Genomic DNA, 13,756 nt, shown 5'->3' with positions numbered 1-13,756 from the left:
TTAGTTTTCCTGTTATGCCGAGGCATGTTCAAACTTGTTTCTTTTTCCAAAATGTACAAGTTGCTAAGAGAGCCAGGGACTTAGACGAACAAGTCCTGGAAGAGATTTTTGGTGAAGCTGCCTGGGTCAGGGCACTGCGTGGCCTCTGGGTTTGTTCCTGCTGCCGGCCGCCCTGGCTGGCCAGCTCCGGGCGGGCTAGAGGCCGCGGACCTGGTGCCTGGGTCTCACTCAGCTCCAAAGGCTCTTTGGCGACGCTGGGCGTTTCCTCCCTTTCCGGCCACGGAAAGTTTTGTTTTGGTTCTCAGTTCCCGGTCAAGGAAAGGCACCCTGTGGACCAAAGGTTTCTCAGAGGCCCCTCCAGGTGGCTAACGGCCAAGTTTCCCCCATTCCGGCTTGCTCAGACTTGGCATCCACGGGGGGGTCCTCCGCGGTCCTCGAAGGCGGGGGAAGCGAGCCTTGGGGGGAGAAAGAGAGCGGGCAGCCAGGCTACCGGCTCTACTGCCGCCGGCCAGCCCCTCTCCCAGCTCAGTCGCTGGGCCAGTACCCATCGCACCGCAAAGGGTGCGGGCAGCCTCCCCGGTGACTCCGCACAGACCAGTTCTCCATTCCCAAGAGAATACTCCGGCGAGCCCCGCCCGCGCCAGGGCTAGACGAGGGGACTAAAACCCGGGAATGGGACGCGGGGCGCATGCGCGCCCTGGCAGCTGCGTCCCGGAGTTGGCCCCGCGTCGGCGGCTGCCGCTAGGTGGCGCATGCGCCCTGGAGGGTGCGGGCTGGGCTCTGGGAAGAAGGCGGTGGCGCTGAAAGGCGGGGGCGCCGTGGGGGCCGGGCCCGTGTTTACACAGCGGCGGGCGGGCGCGGACGCAGAACCCGGCGCGGCGGCTGCGGCACGATGGTCATGGCGCATTTCGTCGAGAATTTTTGGGTAAGAGAAGGATGCTGGAAATTGTGTGCGTTTCTGCGTCCAAGGCTTTCTGCGCCTGACCTCGGCGCGCTTCGGGCCGTGGCGGCGGCGGCGGCGGCGGCTCCGCGGGCAGGGCGAGTCCTCGGACCGCCGCCTGCTGGGTCCCGCCTGGATGAAGCCCGGCGGGCGACGAGTCGGCGGCTGCCCCGACTCGCAGGCTCGCAGCGCTAGCGGGGGCAGAGGGCTGTCAGCGCGGCCCCTCAGCCTGGGGCGGGGACGCCGACGAGCCGCCCGCGCTGGGACAAAGCGCCGGATGAGGCGGGAGACGGGAGCCGGCCCCGCCGGAGGCTCCGGGCGCCGGGCGTGCTCGCGGCTGGGAGGCGCACGACGGGCCCGCGGCGCGGCCGCTCCCAGCTGCGCGCGGAGGGCGAGCGCGGGCCCCAGCCGGGCGGAGGGAGCGCGCCTCCTTCCCGCACTGCAGGCCCCCGCCGGAGCCCTTTTGCCCGCCACCATTTCCACACGAAATCCCGTGCGGGCCGGGGCCGGCGCAGCACTTCCTCTAGGCTTCGCAGTTTGGCTCGTGGGTCTGCGCCCAGGACTTTGCCTCCGGGCCTGTTCACCAAGCGTATAAAAGTTGAATTTAATGTTACTGGATTCCTGGGGCTTAACTGCACCGAGACTTCCCCTTGCCCCGCGCTCCTTCCCTTTCCTCATTCTTTGCACACCCCTTCTTTTAGCTCAGGGTTAGCATTAGGTTCTTACTCGGGAAGGGCTTCCCCCTCCCTGTGGAGGGTGTTTGCTGCGGTTATTGTTTGCTGTCATGGGAAGTACATTCAGCCTTGTACAGGAAAGGAACATGTTTACTCCGGTATCTTGGGTGCATCTCACTGTATGTCTTGACAGTTGCAAGTATTTGCAATTCCATTTTAAGATTTAGAAATACTTAAAGGAGTAATCTTTCAGCGAATAAGGAATGTGCCTTAAATACTTAACTAGTATTTCTAAGCGTCTCAGGGGTGAACTTGCTTAGTAATCAAGTCAGTTCGTAGTTATTTGTTTTGTATGTACCTTGTTTTCCACAGCAACATAAATACTACACATAAGGTGTTTTTTTTCCCCCCTAAAACGTACCATACAATACACCCATTCAACTGTACAATTCAAGGATTTTTTTGTATGTTTATAGAGTTGTGCAGACATCACCACAGTCCATTTTAGAACAATTTTATCACCTCAGCAAGAATCCCTGTATCCATTAGCAGTCGCTACTCATTTTCCTCATACCTCAGCAACTAATCTATATATTTTTGCCTCTGCAGATTTGTCTATTCTGAACATATTAAATAAATGGGGTCATATATGTGGTCCTTTGTGACTGGCTTCTTTTACTTAGCTTGTTTCCAGATTCATCCATGATGTAGCATGCAGGTGTCAGTACTTGATTCCATTATATGGCTAAGTATTCCATTGCGTATATATATATATATATTATATGTAATACTTTATTTATCCATTACCAGTGATGGACATTTGGTTGTTTCTACTTTTTGACTATTATGAATAATGCTGATATAAACACTTCGGTACAAGTTTTTGTGTGCACATACATCTTCATTTCTTTTGGAAATGGGATTGCTGGTTCACATGGTAATTCTCTGTTTAATATTTCAAGGAGCCACCAAACTTCTCCAGAGTGGCAGCACTATTTTACAATTACACTATCAATGTCAGGGTTCCAATTTTTCCACATGCTGGACAATACTTGTTATCTGTCCTTTTCATTACAGTGGATGGATGTGAAGTAGTATCTCATTGTGGTTTTGATTTGCATTTCTCTGGTGGCTAATGATGTTGAACATCTTTTCATGTGCTTATTGCCCATTTATGTATTTCCTTTGGCAAAATGGTTAGATTCATTGCCCATTTTTAGATTGGTTTGTCTTTTTATTATTAAGTTGTAAGAGTCTTTTTTTATATTCTGGGTGCATGTCTCCTATTAGATATATGGCTTTGTAAATAGTTTCTCCCATTCTATGGGTTGCCTCTTTTTCATTTTCTTGATTGGTGTACTTTGAAGCACAGACATTTTTAATTTTGATGGTCTTGAAGTCCTAATTTTCTGTTATCAGTTATGCTTTTTAAAAAAATGTATTTTTATTGATTTCACAGAGGAAGGGAGAGGGATAGAGAGATAGAAACATCAATGATGAGAGAGAATCATTGATCTGCTGCCTCCCACACGCTCCTCATTGGGGATCAAGCCCGCAACCCAGGCATGTGCCCTTGACCAGAATCGAACCTGGGACCCTTCAGTCCCCAGGCCAATGCTCTACTCCCTGAGCCAAACCGGCCAGGGCCAGTTATGCTTTTGTTGTTTATCTAAGAAGTCTTTCCTAGACCAAGGTCACAAAGATTTGGGGGTAGGGGGTTTTTAATAAGAGTTTATTTCAGCCAAACTGGCAACATATGCTGTGGAGCAAGATCTCAAATACTCTCCAAGGTCACAAAGATTTAATTCTATTCTTCTGTGGGTTTTTATAGCTTTTGCTCTTATGTTTAGGTCTATGATCCATTTGAAGTTAATTTGTGTGTGTGTGGTAGGAGGAAGAAGTCCAATTTAATTCTTTGCATGTGAATATCTAGTTGTCCTAGCACCATTTGTTGAAAAGCATCTTCTTTTGCCCTAGCTGGTTTGGCTCAGTGGATAGAACGTTGGCCTGAGGACTGAAGGGTTTCCCGTCTCGATCCCCAGTAGGGCGTGCAGGAGGCAGCTGATCAATGATTCTCTTTCATCATTGATGTTTCTCTCTCTCTCTCTCTCTCTCTCTCTCTCTCTCTCTCTCTCTCTCTCTCTCTCTCCCCCCCTCTCCTTCCCTTCCTCCCTCCCTCCCTGAAATCAATACAAATATATTTTAAAAAAATGAAAGAAAAGCATCTTCTTTCTTCATTGAATAGTGTTGGCATCCTTGTCGAAAATTGTTGAGCATACATGTATGGGTTTATCTCCAGATTTTTAGTTGTATTCCATTGTCTTATGTTAGTACCACGTTGTTGTTGTTTTTTAAAAAATATTTTATTGATTTTTTACAGAGAGGAAGGGAGAGGGATAGAGAGTTAGAAACATCGATGAGAGAGAAACATCAGTCAGCTGCCTCCTGCACACCCCCTACTGGGGATGTGCCCACAACCAAGGTACATGACCCTAACCGGAATCGAACCTGGGACCCTTGAGTCCGCAGGCCGACGCTCTATCCACTGAGCCAAACCGGTGGGCAGTACCACGTTGTTTTGATTACTATAGCTCTGTAGTAAGTTTGGAATCAGGAGTATGAGTCCTCCAACTTTGTTCTTGTTCAGGATTATTTTGGCTACTCTGGATCCCTTGCATTTCCATATGAATTTTTTATTTAGCCTATCAGTTTTAGAATTTAGGTTTTACAATGGCAGTTAGTAATCATTTAAATTGACATTCTTAAAATGTTTTGCACATTTTTGATGCATGAATGTGTTTTGAAAGTTGAACTTAATTACAAATTGTATACTAGCATTTTAAAGTTATCTTTTGTTTTCTGTTAACTGAGATTTGAACATAGCCTTGTTTGATGTTCTTGGCTGTTATGAATACTTCTATAAACATTTTTGTACAAATTTGGTGTATGTACCCTTTTTGTCTCTCTTAATAGAGGAATACATTTCGCTATCTGAAACCTATAGCGAATCCCAAGTCTAATTTATGTTGCAGTCTTTGCCTTCATTTCACTATTGAGTACAAGTAGTTAAAATAGACTGTATTTTATTTTACTTTCAAGATTAGAATTGGGGCTGAAAAGCTCTAAATTAGAGCTTAAAAAGCTCCTAAGGAGGGGTAAATGAACTAAGAAAGTCTAGGAACTAAGTAACTTCTGATTATTTGATAGCTGTCTGTTTAAAACAACTTAAAGATTTACATATTTTAGGATCATTTATAAAATAATTTTCTAAAAATATTTTTTATTGATGAGAGAGAGAGAGAAATGTAGATTTGTTGTTCACTTATTTATTCATTCATTGGTTGATTCTTTTGTGTGCCCTGACTGGGAATGGAATGGGTAACTTGGGTGTATGGGAATGGTGCTCTAACCAACTGAGCTACTTGACCAGGGCTTAAAATAATTTCTTAAAATAGAGAACTTACAATTAACTTCACTTTTCTTTCCGAATGTTTAAAGTGACACTGTCAAAACAGAATAAAACTTGTCAGAATGAGAATCTTTAAAGTTTTAGATTTGTAACTAAACAACCTATTAATTGTTTTGTTTTGTTTTTTGTCCTACATGTAAAAAGACAAACCTTTTGTTGTGGCATTTTATTAGAGGAAAGTTTGAATCATTCAAGCTTTTTTGAAAGCAGCATATCCTGCCTTTAAGTCTTTAAAGTATGGTGTTTCTTAACTTAGAATATATGCTATGTTACAAATTCTTTTACTTAATATTATACTTTAAAGAGAAAAATATATTCGAACTTCCTACACAAACAGGTGTTTTGTTGCTGATAAGTCATTTTTTTGCCACAAAGTATAGTGCCATTGATAATCAAGCTGAAAATGTTTTTCTTTTCTATTAAAATTGGACAGCAAAAAATATTAATAGCAGATACTACACTATTGTCTTTAATATCAGTTGTTAGCTCATCAGAAGATTGTATGACTTAAAAAAGATATCGACAATTATTACAATTAGGAAGCGTCTTGATGTGCTGTTTCATTCTCTAAGAGTACCAGTTAATAATACTTTTGAGATTCTCTGTCAGCATTGTATTATAGTTATTAAATTAGCTTCATGTTTTTGTATAAATTAAGATTATTAAATTCAGGAGTTAAAAATTTTTTTAAGAAATGGATTTCATAGGTTATAATTATTTTCATATGTTTTTATTGATTTTTTTTAGAAAGGAAGGGAGAGGGAGAGATACAATCATTGATGAGAGAGAAACATTGATTGGCTGCCTCCTGCACGCCTCAATCCGGGCATATGCCCTGACCTGGAATGGAACTTGAGACCTCTTGAGGCATGGGTCTGAGCCATACCTACTGGGCATAGGTAATTGACAATTATTGAAGGGATAAAATAAGTAAGCACAACATACTTGATGAAATACCTTATAAATCTCATTTTACATAGTAAAACTATCCTATATAAGCTATGCCGTATTTTCTAAAAGACACCAAGTATTCTTTAGCATACATCACATTGTGGTAAACTGACATTTTTACTTAGTTAACTTTTTCCAAAGATTATCTCCAGTCAGCACATCGAGAATGAACAACAATTATCTTAGCCCTAACCGGTTTGGCACAGTGGATAGAGTGTCGGCCTTCGGACTGAAAGGTACCAAGTTCGATTCCGGTCAAGGGCATGTACCTTGGTTGCAGGCACATCCCCAGTAGGAGGTGTGCAGGAGGCAGCTGATCCATGTTTCTAACTCTCTCTCCCTCTCCCTTCCTCTCTGTAAAAAAATCAATAAAATATATTAGAAAAACATTATCTTAGGTATATTTATCCTGAAGTTTTTCCTTATTTCTTTTACTGATTAACCAGTACAAGAATTTCATTCCATTTGTCTGTTGATTTCACTAGTATTGTCATACTTAAGTTTTTAAATAAAATTGGAGCACTTGGTTACATATCTAAAATTTGATATGTGATTACATGGATAAACAGAGGATTAAAATGATTTTTAAAAACCTGGAATTGCGCCCTAACCGGTTTGGCTCAGTGAATAGAGTGTCAGCCTGCGGACTGAAGGGTCCCGGGTTCGATTCCGGTCGAGGGCATATACCTTGGTTGCGGGCACATTCCCAGTAGGGGGTGTGTAGGAGGCGGCTGATCAATGTTTCTCTCTCATCGATGTTTCTAACTCTCCCTCTCCCTTCCTCTCTGTAAAAAAAATCAATAAAATATATTTAAAAAAAAAACACGCCTGGAATTGCTATTAATAGGACATTGGAATGCAAACCATTGTTATATTTTTGCTTGATTATTTAATATAAATTTAGTATCTTAGATGGGAGACTAATAACCACATATATACACACACACATACACATTCTTTGGGGTTATTTAAAAATGTATGTCTTTAGAAAATTATTTGAAGTGACCATAGAAACCCAGGATATAGACTTTCTATTACTTGAACTTTCCAAATATTATAGTTTGGGGTACCTGCTTAGGATATGATCCCATCAGATGGTATATTAAAATTCAAAAAGTATATATGTATGTATATTTACATATCTACATTAACAGATTTGTGAAATTTATACAGTTTAGTATTCAAGTTACAAAAGGATATACAGTATTAAAAAAATGTCCTTTTCTTCTGTCATCAAGATCTCCCCAAAAACAATCACTGTTAACAATTTCTTATGTAGCTTTCCATAGATAACCTATGTATATGTAAGCAAGTAACATCCACTAAATTAAAATGTATAATTGTATAACAGCCAGTTAGCCATGTCCAAATTGTTTTCAACTGCAACAGGCTATGAAAATGCAAACTACAGATTTCATCTAACTAGGTTCAAGTAGACTTGACGGGCAAACATTATAAAATTACAGTATTTTAGATGGCACCAAATTTTGTGAGGCCCTTGGATTTTTGGTTCGGGATGGGGGTGGAGGGATGGTTATTTTGTAATTTTTTTTGCCTTAATCTAGGAGGAATTTGAAAGTAAGAAATTAATACTGATTTGGTCTGCATAAATTTAATTCAGGGGAAGGATTTTAGAGCACTGATACGGAAAGGATAAACATTTTCTGTCTGGGTTCTTTTCTAGCCCTGCACACTAAATCCTAAATGCTCTAATCCCTTCAGAACTACTTAAATTATTTAGGCAAAGGCGTGGGAGAACAGGTATGTTTTGTATCATCCTGCATATTTGGCTAGCATAAGTCCTTTGGAAGTAGTTTTTTTGAGTCATGGGGTATCTTTTGAAATGATGAAATCCATCCTGATTTCATAATTCTAGAACAATTAATCCTAAGAAATCCCTATAGAAATATGGTGTTATACAGGTTTATAAAGGAAAGGGAATAATGGATTGGCTTTCAATTTACCTACTATGGAAAAATTAAAAAATATTAAGAGTTTTAAGAATTTTAATAACAATTGGGTCCACAGAGTTAGCATACATTGGTCAGATATGGGGAGAAACAAAAATAGCAACTGAGATATATAGTTATATCTATTGATGAAAATACTAGAGAATGTTGCTGGAATGACCAGTCAGAGAAGATTATATTGGGAAGTGATTAGTGAACTGTGTGATGAAGATGAGGCACACAATTCCATCAGTTCATGAGGCACAAACATGTTTCTTGATGGAATTTCAGGATTAAAAATTATGGCTGGCGTGGCTCAGTGGTTGAGTGTCCACCTATGAACCAGGAGATCATGGTTCGATTCCTGTCAAGGCACATGCCTGGGTGTGGGCTAGATCCCTAGTGGGGTTGTGCAGGAAACAGCTGATGAATGATTCTCTCTCATTGATGTTTCTATCTCTCCCTAGCTCTCTGAAATCAATAAAAATATTTTAAAAAATATTATGGAAAATACTGACAAGTATGTTTGCTTGGCTTTAGGGAAGGAAGGTACAATATAAGTAAAGCAAATTGGTGGTACTGGGGTCTTAAAACTAAAAAATGTTAGTTTTTAGTTGGGTGAAACAACAGCCAGTGAAGATGGTTTTCCTTTTAATTATAACCATAATTATGATGTAACTAGAGGCCTGGTGCCTGAAATTTGTGCTCTGGGATGGGGTGTGGGGGGGTCCCTCAGCCTGGCCTGCACCCTCTTGCAGTCCGGTACCCCTCGCTCCTTAGCGCCTGCCTGCATGCTGCTATTTGCCACCGGCTTGCTGCTCCTTAGTGCTGCCGCCACTGCCGCTGCGCTCGCCAGCCATGAGCCTGGCTTCTGGCTGAGCGGCCCTCCCCCTGTGGGTGCGCACTGACCACCAGGGGCCAGCTCCTGCCTTGGTCATTGCTCATCATAGTGACCAGTCGTTCTGCGGACCCTTCTGCCATTTGGTCGATTTGCATATTAGGCTTTTATTATATAGGATAGGTAAAACAGAAGTAAAAATTACCTATAGCCTTTCCCTCTATCCTCTAAGGTACTTAGAAACATGAAATTTTAAATGGGTTCTACTATATACCATATTTTCCGGTGTATAAGACGACTTTTTAACCCAGGAAAATCTTCTCAAAAGTCGGGGGTCACCTTATACGCTGGGTGTCATCTTATAGGGCGGGTATATCCCAGACTCTATATTTTAACTGGAAAAGTTGTGGGTCGTCTTATACGCCCAGTCGTCTTATACGCTGGAAAATACGGTAGTTTTGTATCTTACAATTTCCAAATGATACCAAGCATTTTTCTCATGTGATTAAGTATTCTTGGATATGTTTTTAGTGACTCCATAGGTTTCCATGGAATAGAGTGGCCATAATTTTTTTTTTAAATCCCGCCCCTTTGGACATTTAGGTTTGTTTTTTCCACTTACGAATTATGAGGACTTGAAACTTAAGTATTAATGTATACAGCATGCCAGTTTAAGTGGTAGCCTTCAGTGTCTTTGTAAGTATAGCTTGAAGAGTTTTTGAGAAAGCTGAAATTGTTGTTTTATTATTTTCATTTTGAGAGTAATGAAAATTACATTTATTTACAGATTACAGAAAATTTGAAAGACATAAAAATGAAAATTATCTCACAACTGTTTGCATCTGCTATTTTTGTAGAATCCATATGTAATATTTATTAGATGACTTTAAGGATTTAACTGGGAAGAGGTAAGTTATAATTAAAACTCATCAGTCAACCAACAAATGTGTTTGAGTGACTTTTGCACCTGCACTGAGTAGTTTTGACTTCTGAGCAGTGCACATTCTACATACATTTTTAAAAATATATATTTTTATTGATTTCAGAGAGGAAGGGAGAGGGAAAGGGAGATAGAAACATTAGAGAATCATTGATCCGCTGCCTCCTGTATGCCCCTCACTGGGAACCGGAGCCAGCAACCTGGGCATGTGTCCCGACCAGGAATCAACCATGACCTCCTGGTTCATATGTCGATACCCAACCACTGAGCCACATTGGCCAGGTTCATTTTACATATTATAATCACGGGGGGTTTTTTTTGCTTTAGTGATATCTTGCCAATAGTTCTGCAGAATCCTTTTAGTGATTATGTGTGAAAAACTGCTTGAATATGTTTTTTTCTTTTTTTCCTAGCAGTTTTTAAGGCAAAAATGGTACTGGAAGGCTGTCATTGCATATTTGTTGAATTCCCATCAAAAGTGTCTAGAAGATTCTTCAGTAGAGGGGCCATTCTTCAAAGGAGAAAGAGTATCTTCAGAATTGGTTGAATGTTTTATTGTGTTTTTTCAGAGAAGTCAAATAAAGTGAGACCATCAGAAATGTATTAATGCTATACTTTGCAGTGACTTACCCAATGTTATCTAATAAATGTTGGTAAGAGTTAGAGTAAAAGGAGAATGTAGAAAGGTAGGAAGTGGTATTTATATTTAAACTGTCTGGAGGTCAAAGGAAGATTAGGCATGTTGTTATTCACATGACAGTAACTCCTGACCTTTCTCTTCCCTCCCCCAAAATACATATTTTTTTAATTGCAAAAGAAAATGGGTAAAATCAACTTTTTAATTCATACAGTCTACACTCTATCTTCTGCCTACTTTTCAGCTCTTGGACTCATCAAAATTGAAGTGTTTAATTTACTGTTGCCCTTAAAAGATTATTTGAAAGAGAAGTTTCACACCATTAACTAAAATCTGTGGGGTTTACTGTGGATGGTAGCTCATTTGGGTAGCTCAGTTGGTTAGAGCATCATCCTGATATGCAAATGTTGCAGGTTTGATCTCCGGGCAGGGCACACACAAGAAGCAACCAATGATTACATAAATACATAGAACAACAAATGGATGTTTCTCTCCCTTCCTTTCTCTCTAAAATCAGTAAATTAATCTGTGGGGTTTATAGCTTTATGCTTTTCTACTATTTTTGTGGTTCTTAAAACCTAGCTACTAGGTATACCAATTAATAATGCAGATTTTATAATCAAAGAAAACATGATAATTTCAAGAGAAACATCAATAGTGCTTTATGCAAAGTAATGTCCATCGCTAGCTACACATTTTCCCCATCTTTAGGTAATTTGTGGATACCATCCCAATAGAACTTTTCTTGTTTTGAGGCATCTGGTGAATACGGCGGGTGGGTTAATACTTCCCAGGCAAGATCTTTTAGCGTGTCTTTAACTGGCTTTGAAATGTGTGATGGTGCATCATCATGAAGCAAAATTACTTTGCCGTGTCTTCTGGCACATTCTGGTCATTTTACGATCAAAGTGTGGTTCAAATAGATTATTTGTTGTCGGTAGCGATCAGTATTAACGGTTTCACCTGGTTTTAGAAGCTCATAATACACCACACCTTCCTGATACCATCAAACGCAGAGCATTGTCTTCTTTCCAAAGCGATTTGGCCTTGCAGTTGATGTTGATGGTTGACCTGGATCAACCCATGATTTTGTGCATTTGGGATTCTCAAAATAAATCCACTTTTCATTGCCAGTCACAATTTGATGCAAAAAAGACTTTCTTTCCTGCCGTTGAAGCAACATTTTACTGATGACTTTTCGGTTTTCCATTTGTCTTTCGTTCAGTTAATGTGGCACCCATTTTCCTTTAAAATCTTTCCCATTGCTTGTAAACAACCAGAAATTGTTTGCTGAGCAATGTTTAATCTTTCTGCAAGCTGTTTTTGAGTTTGACATGCATCTTCACCCAATAATGCTTGTAATTGTTGGTCTTCAAACTTTTTCTGTTGACCTGGACGTTCTTTGTCTTTCACATCTAAATCATCACTTTTAAAGCATTTAAACTAGCGTTCACAAGTATCTTGAGATGGAGCATGTTCACCATAAGCTTCCCGAAGTATACGATAACTTTTTCTTCAAAATAAAGTAATGAATTATAACTTCCCGCAAATACTCTTTTTTTTGGCACGAAATTCGACATTTTTAAGTGTAAAAATATCTATGATGTTAACACCTTCAGCAAATTTGACATATGAAGTTTTGAAGCTTGTCAATACAACAAAATAGCACACATATCAAATCGCATATATATAAACATATGTGTAACTCCATCTAGTGAAAAAAATCCTCATTAATTGGTACACTTAGTATATGAGTTCCATTTTAGTTAAAATGGGAATTTCATAGCCTTTTAAATAGAGATACGCATTTCTCTTCAAGTGGAAATATGTTAGCTTGTATTTTATAATCTATTAAAAAACTTTAGGTATAAAGTTGTGCTATAAAATCAACCAGAAAAAGATAAAGGTGCCTTTGGGTTTCCAAAATAAGTTTGATGATTTATTTAAACTTTTTAATTTTATATTTCAAGGATGTCTTACTTGTAAACTGTATTAGGCTAGAAAAAAATCTGAACATGTTCAGTGACTTGGGACCTTACTTAGGTTATCTTTTCAGTTAAATTTCAGTTCAGATGATAATTTAGGTCTAAGACAATATGCATAGTAGACCTCATTTTCATATTAAAATGTAGCATGTTACTATATGTATGAGAAAAGGAATCTGGACTGATATACCTCAGACTGTTAACTGTAGTAGTCTTGGTTAAATTGGAGTGGTAAGAGGAAGTATGATTCTGGACTTTCATCTTCAAAGGATGGCAAAACTTTTTTTTTTACTTCATACTAGGAATAGTTATACAAACATTTAAAAAAAATAGGTTTTCATTGATTTCAGAGAGGAAGGGAGAGGGAGAGAGAGACAGAAACAATGATGAGAGAATCATTGATCCGCTGCCTCTTTCACACCCCCCTACTGGGGATCGAGCCCACAACCCAGGTATGTTCCCTGCCCTGGAAACAAACTCTGACCTCCTGGTTCATAGGTCAATGCTCAACCACTGATAACACTGGCCGGGCTATCCAAAGATTTTTAACACTTATTTATATTGGATTATAGGACAATTTTATTTGCCCCAGGTCGAAGGTAGGGGATGTTCTGTGAAAGTGATACCTCTTTGTAAAGTGCATTAAGATGAGCAGATAAAAGATCCTAGCCCTGGCTGGTTTGGCTCAGTGGATAGAGCATCGGCCTGGGGACTGAAGGGTCCCAGGTTCGATTCAGGTCAAGGGCATGTACTTTGGTTGCAGGCACATCCCCAGTAGGAGGGTGTGCAAGAGGCAGCTGGTTCTCTCACATCGATGTTTCTAACTCTCTATCCCTCTCCCTTCCTCTCTGTAAAAAATCAATAAAATATATTTATTAAAAAAAAAAAAGATCCCATCTTGTGCAAACGGTCTTAGCAATTGTTCTCCTTGGGCCAGCAATGGTGTTAATGTTTTTGTCGGTTAATACTGAAAAGTTTCTCTGCAAGAATTTATTGATTAAAGAAGATAAAAATGTTATTTACTGAACTTTTTGGATAATGTTATTGAGCTATATTTTACATGCCATGTGATCCACTCATTTAAAGTATACAATTCAGTGGTTGTTGGTAATATTCACAATTTTAATAATATTTACAACCATCATCACAGTCAATTTAAAAACATTTTCATTACCTCAAAAAGAAATCCTGTACCATTTATCATCCCCTACGTTACCCCCAACCCCCAAGCAACCTATTAATCTATTTTCTCTTTATTTTTTTTTTATTCTGGACTTTTAATATGAATGGAATCATTACAATATGTGGTCTTGTGTGACTGGCTTTTTTCTCTTAGCATAATGTTTTCGGGATTAATCAGTATTGTTGCATAT

General features: G+C 39.9%; 1 protein-coding gene across 1 annotated transcript in view; it reads left to right on the top strand.

Moving 5' to 3' along the window:
• The first annotated feature begins 788 nt into the window (after positions 1 to 788).
• Positions 789 to 13,756, top strand: part of FCHO2 (FCH and mu domain containing endocytic adaptor 2) — a 120,177-nt gene continuing 107,209 nt past the window's right edge. The window contains exon 1 of the mRNA XM_079791560.1: positions 789 to 925. Coding sequence (XP_079647686.1) covers positions 893 to 925 — 33 coding nt within the window. The 5' untranslated portion in view covers positions 789 to 892. The remainder of the gene's footprint in view (positions 926 to 13,756) is intronic.

Source organism: Cnephaeus nilssonii (assembly GCF_951640355.1).
Source record: "Cnephaeus nilssonii genome assembly, chromosome: 2".
Taxonomy (NCBI): domain Eukaryota; kingdom Metazoa; phylum Chordata; class Mammalia; order Chiroptera; family Vespertilionidae; genus Cnephaeus; species Cnephaeus nilssonii.
The sequence above is the reverse complement of the archived record's forward strand: the minus strand, read 5'-3'. Positions and strand labels throughout refer to the sequence as shown.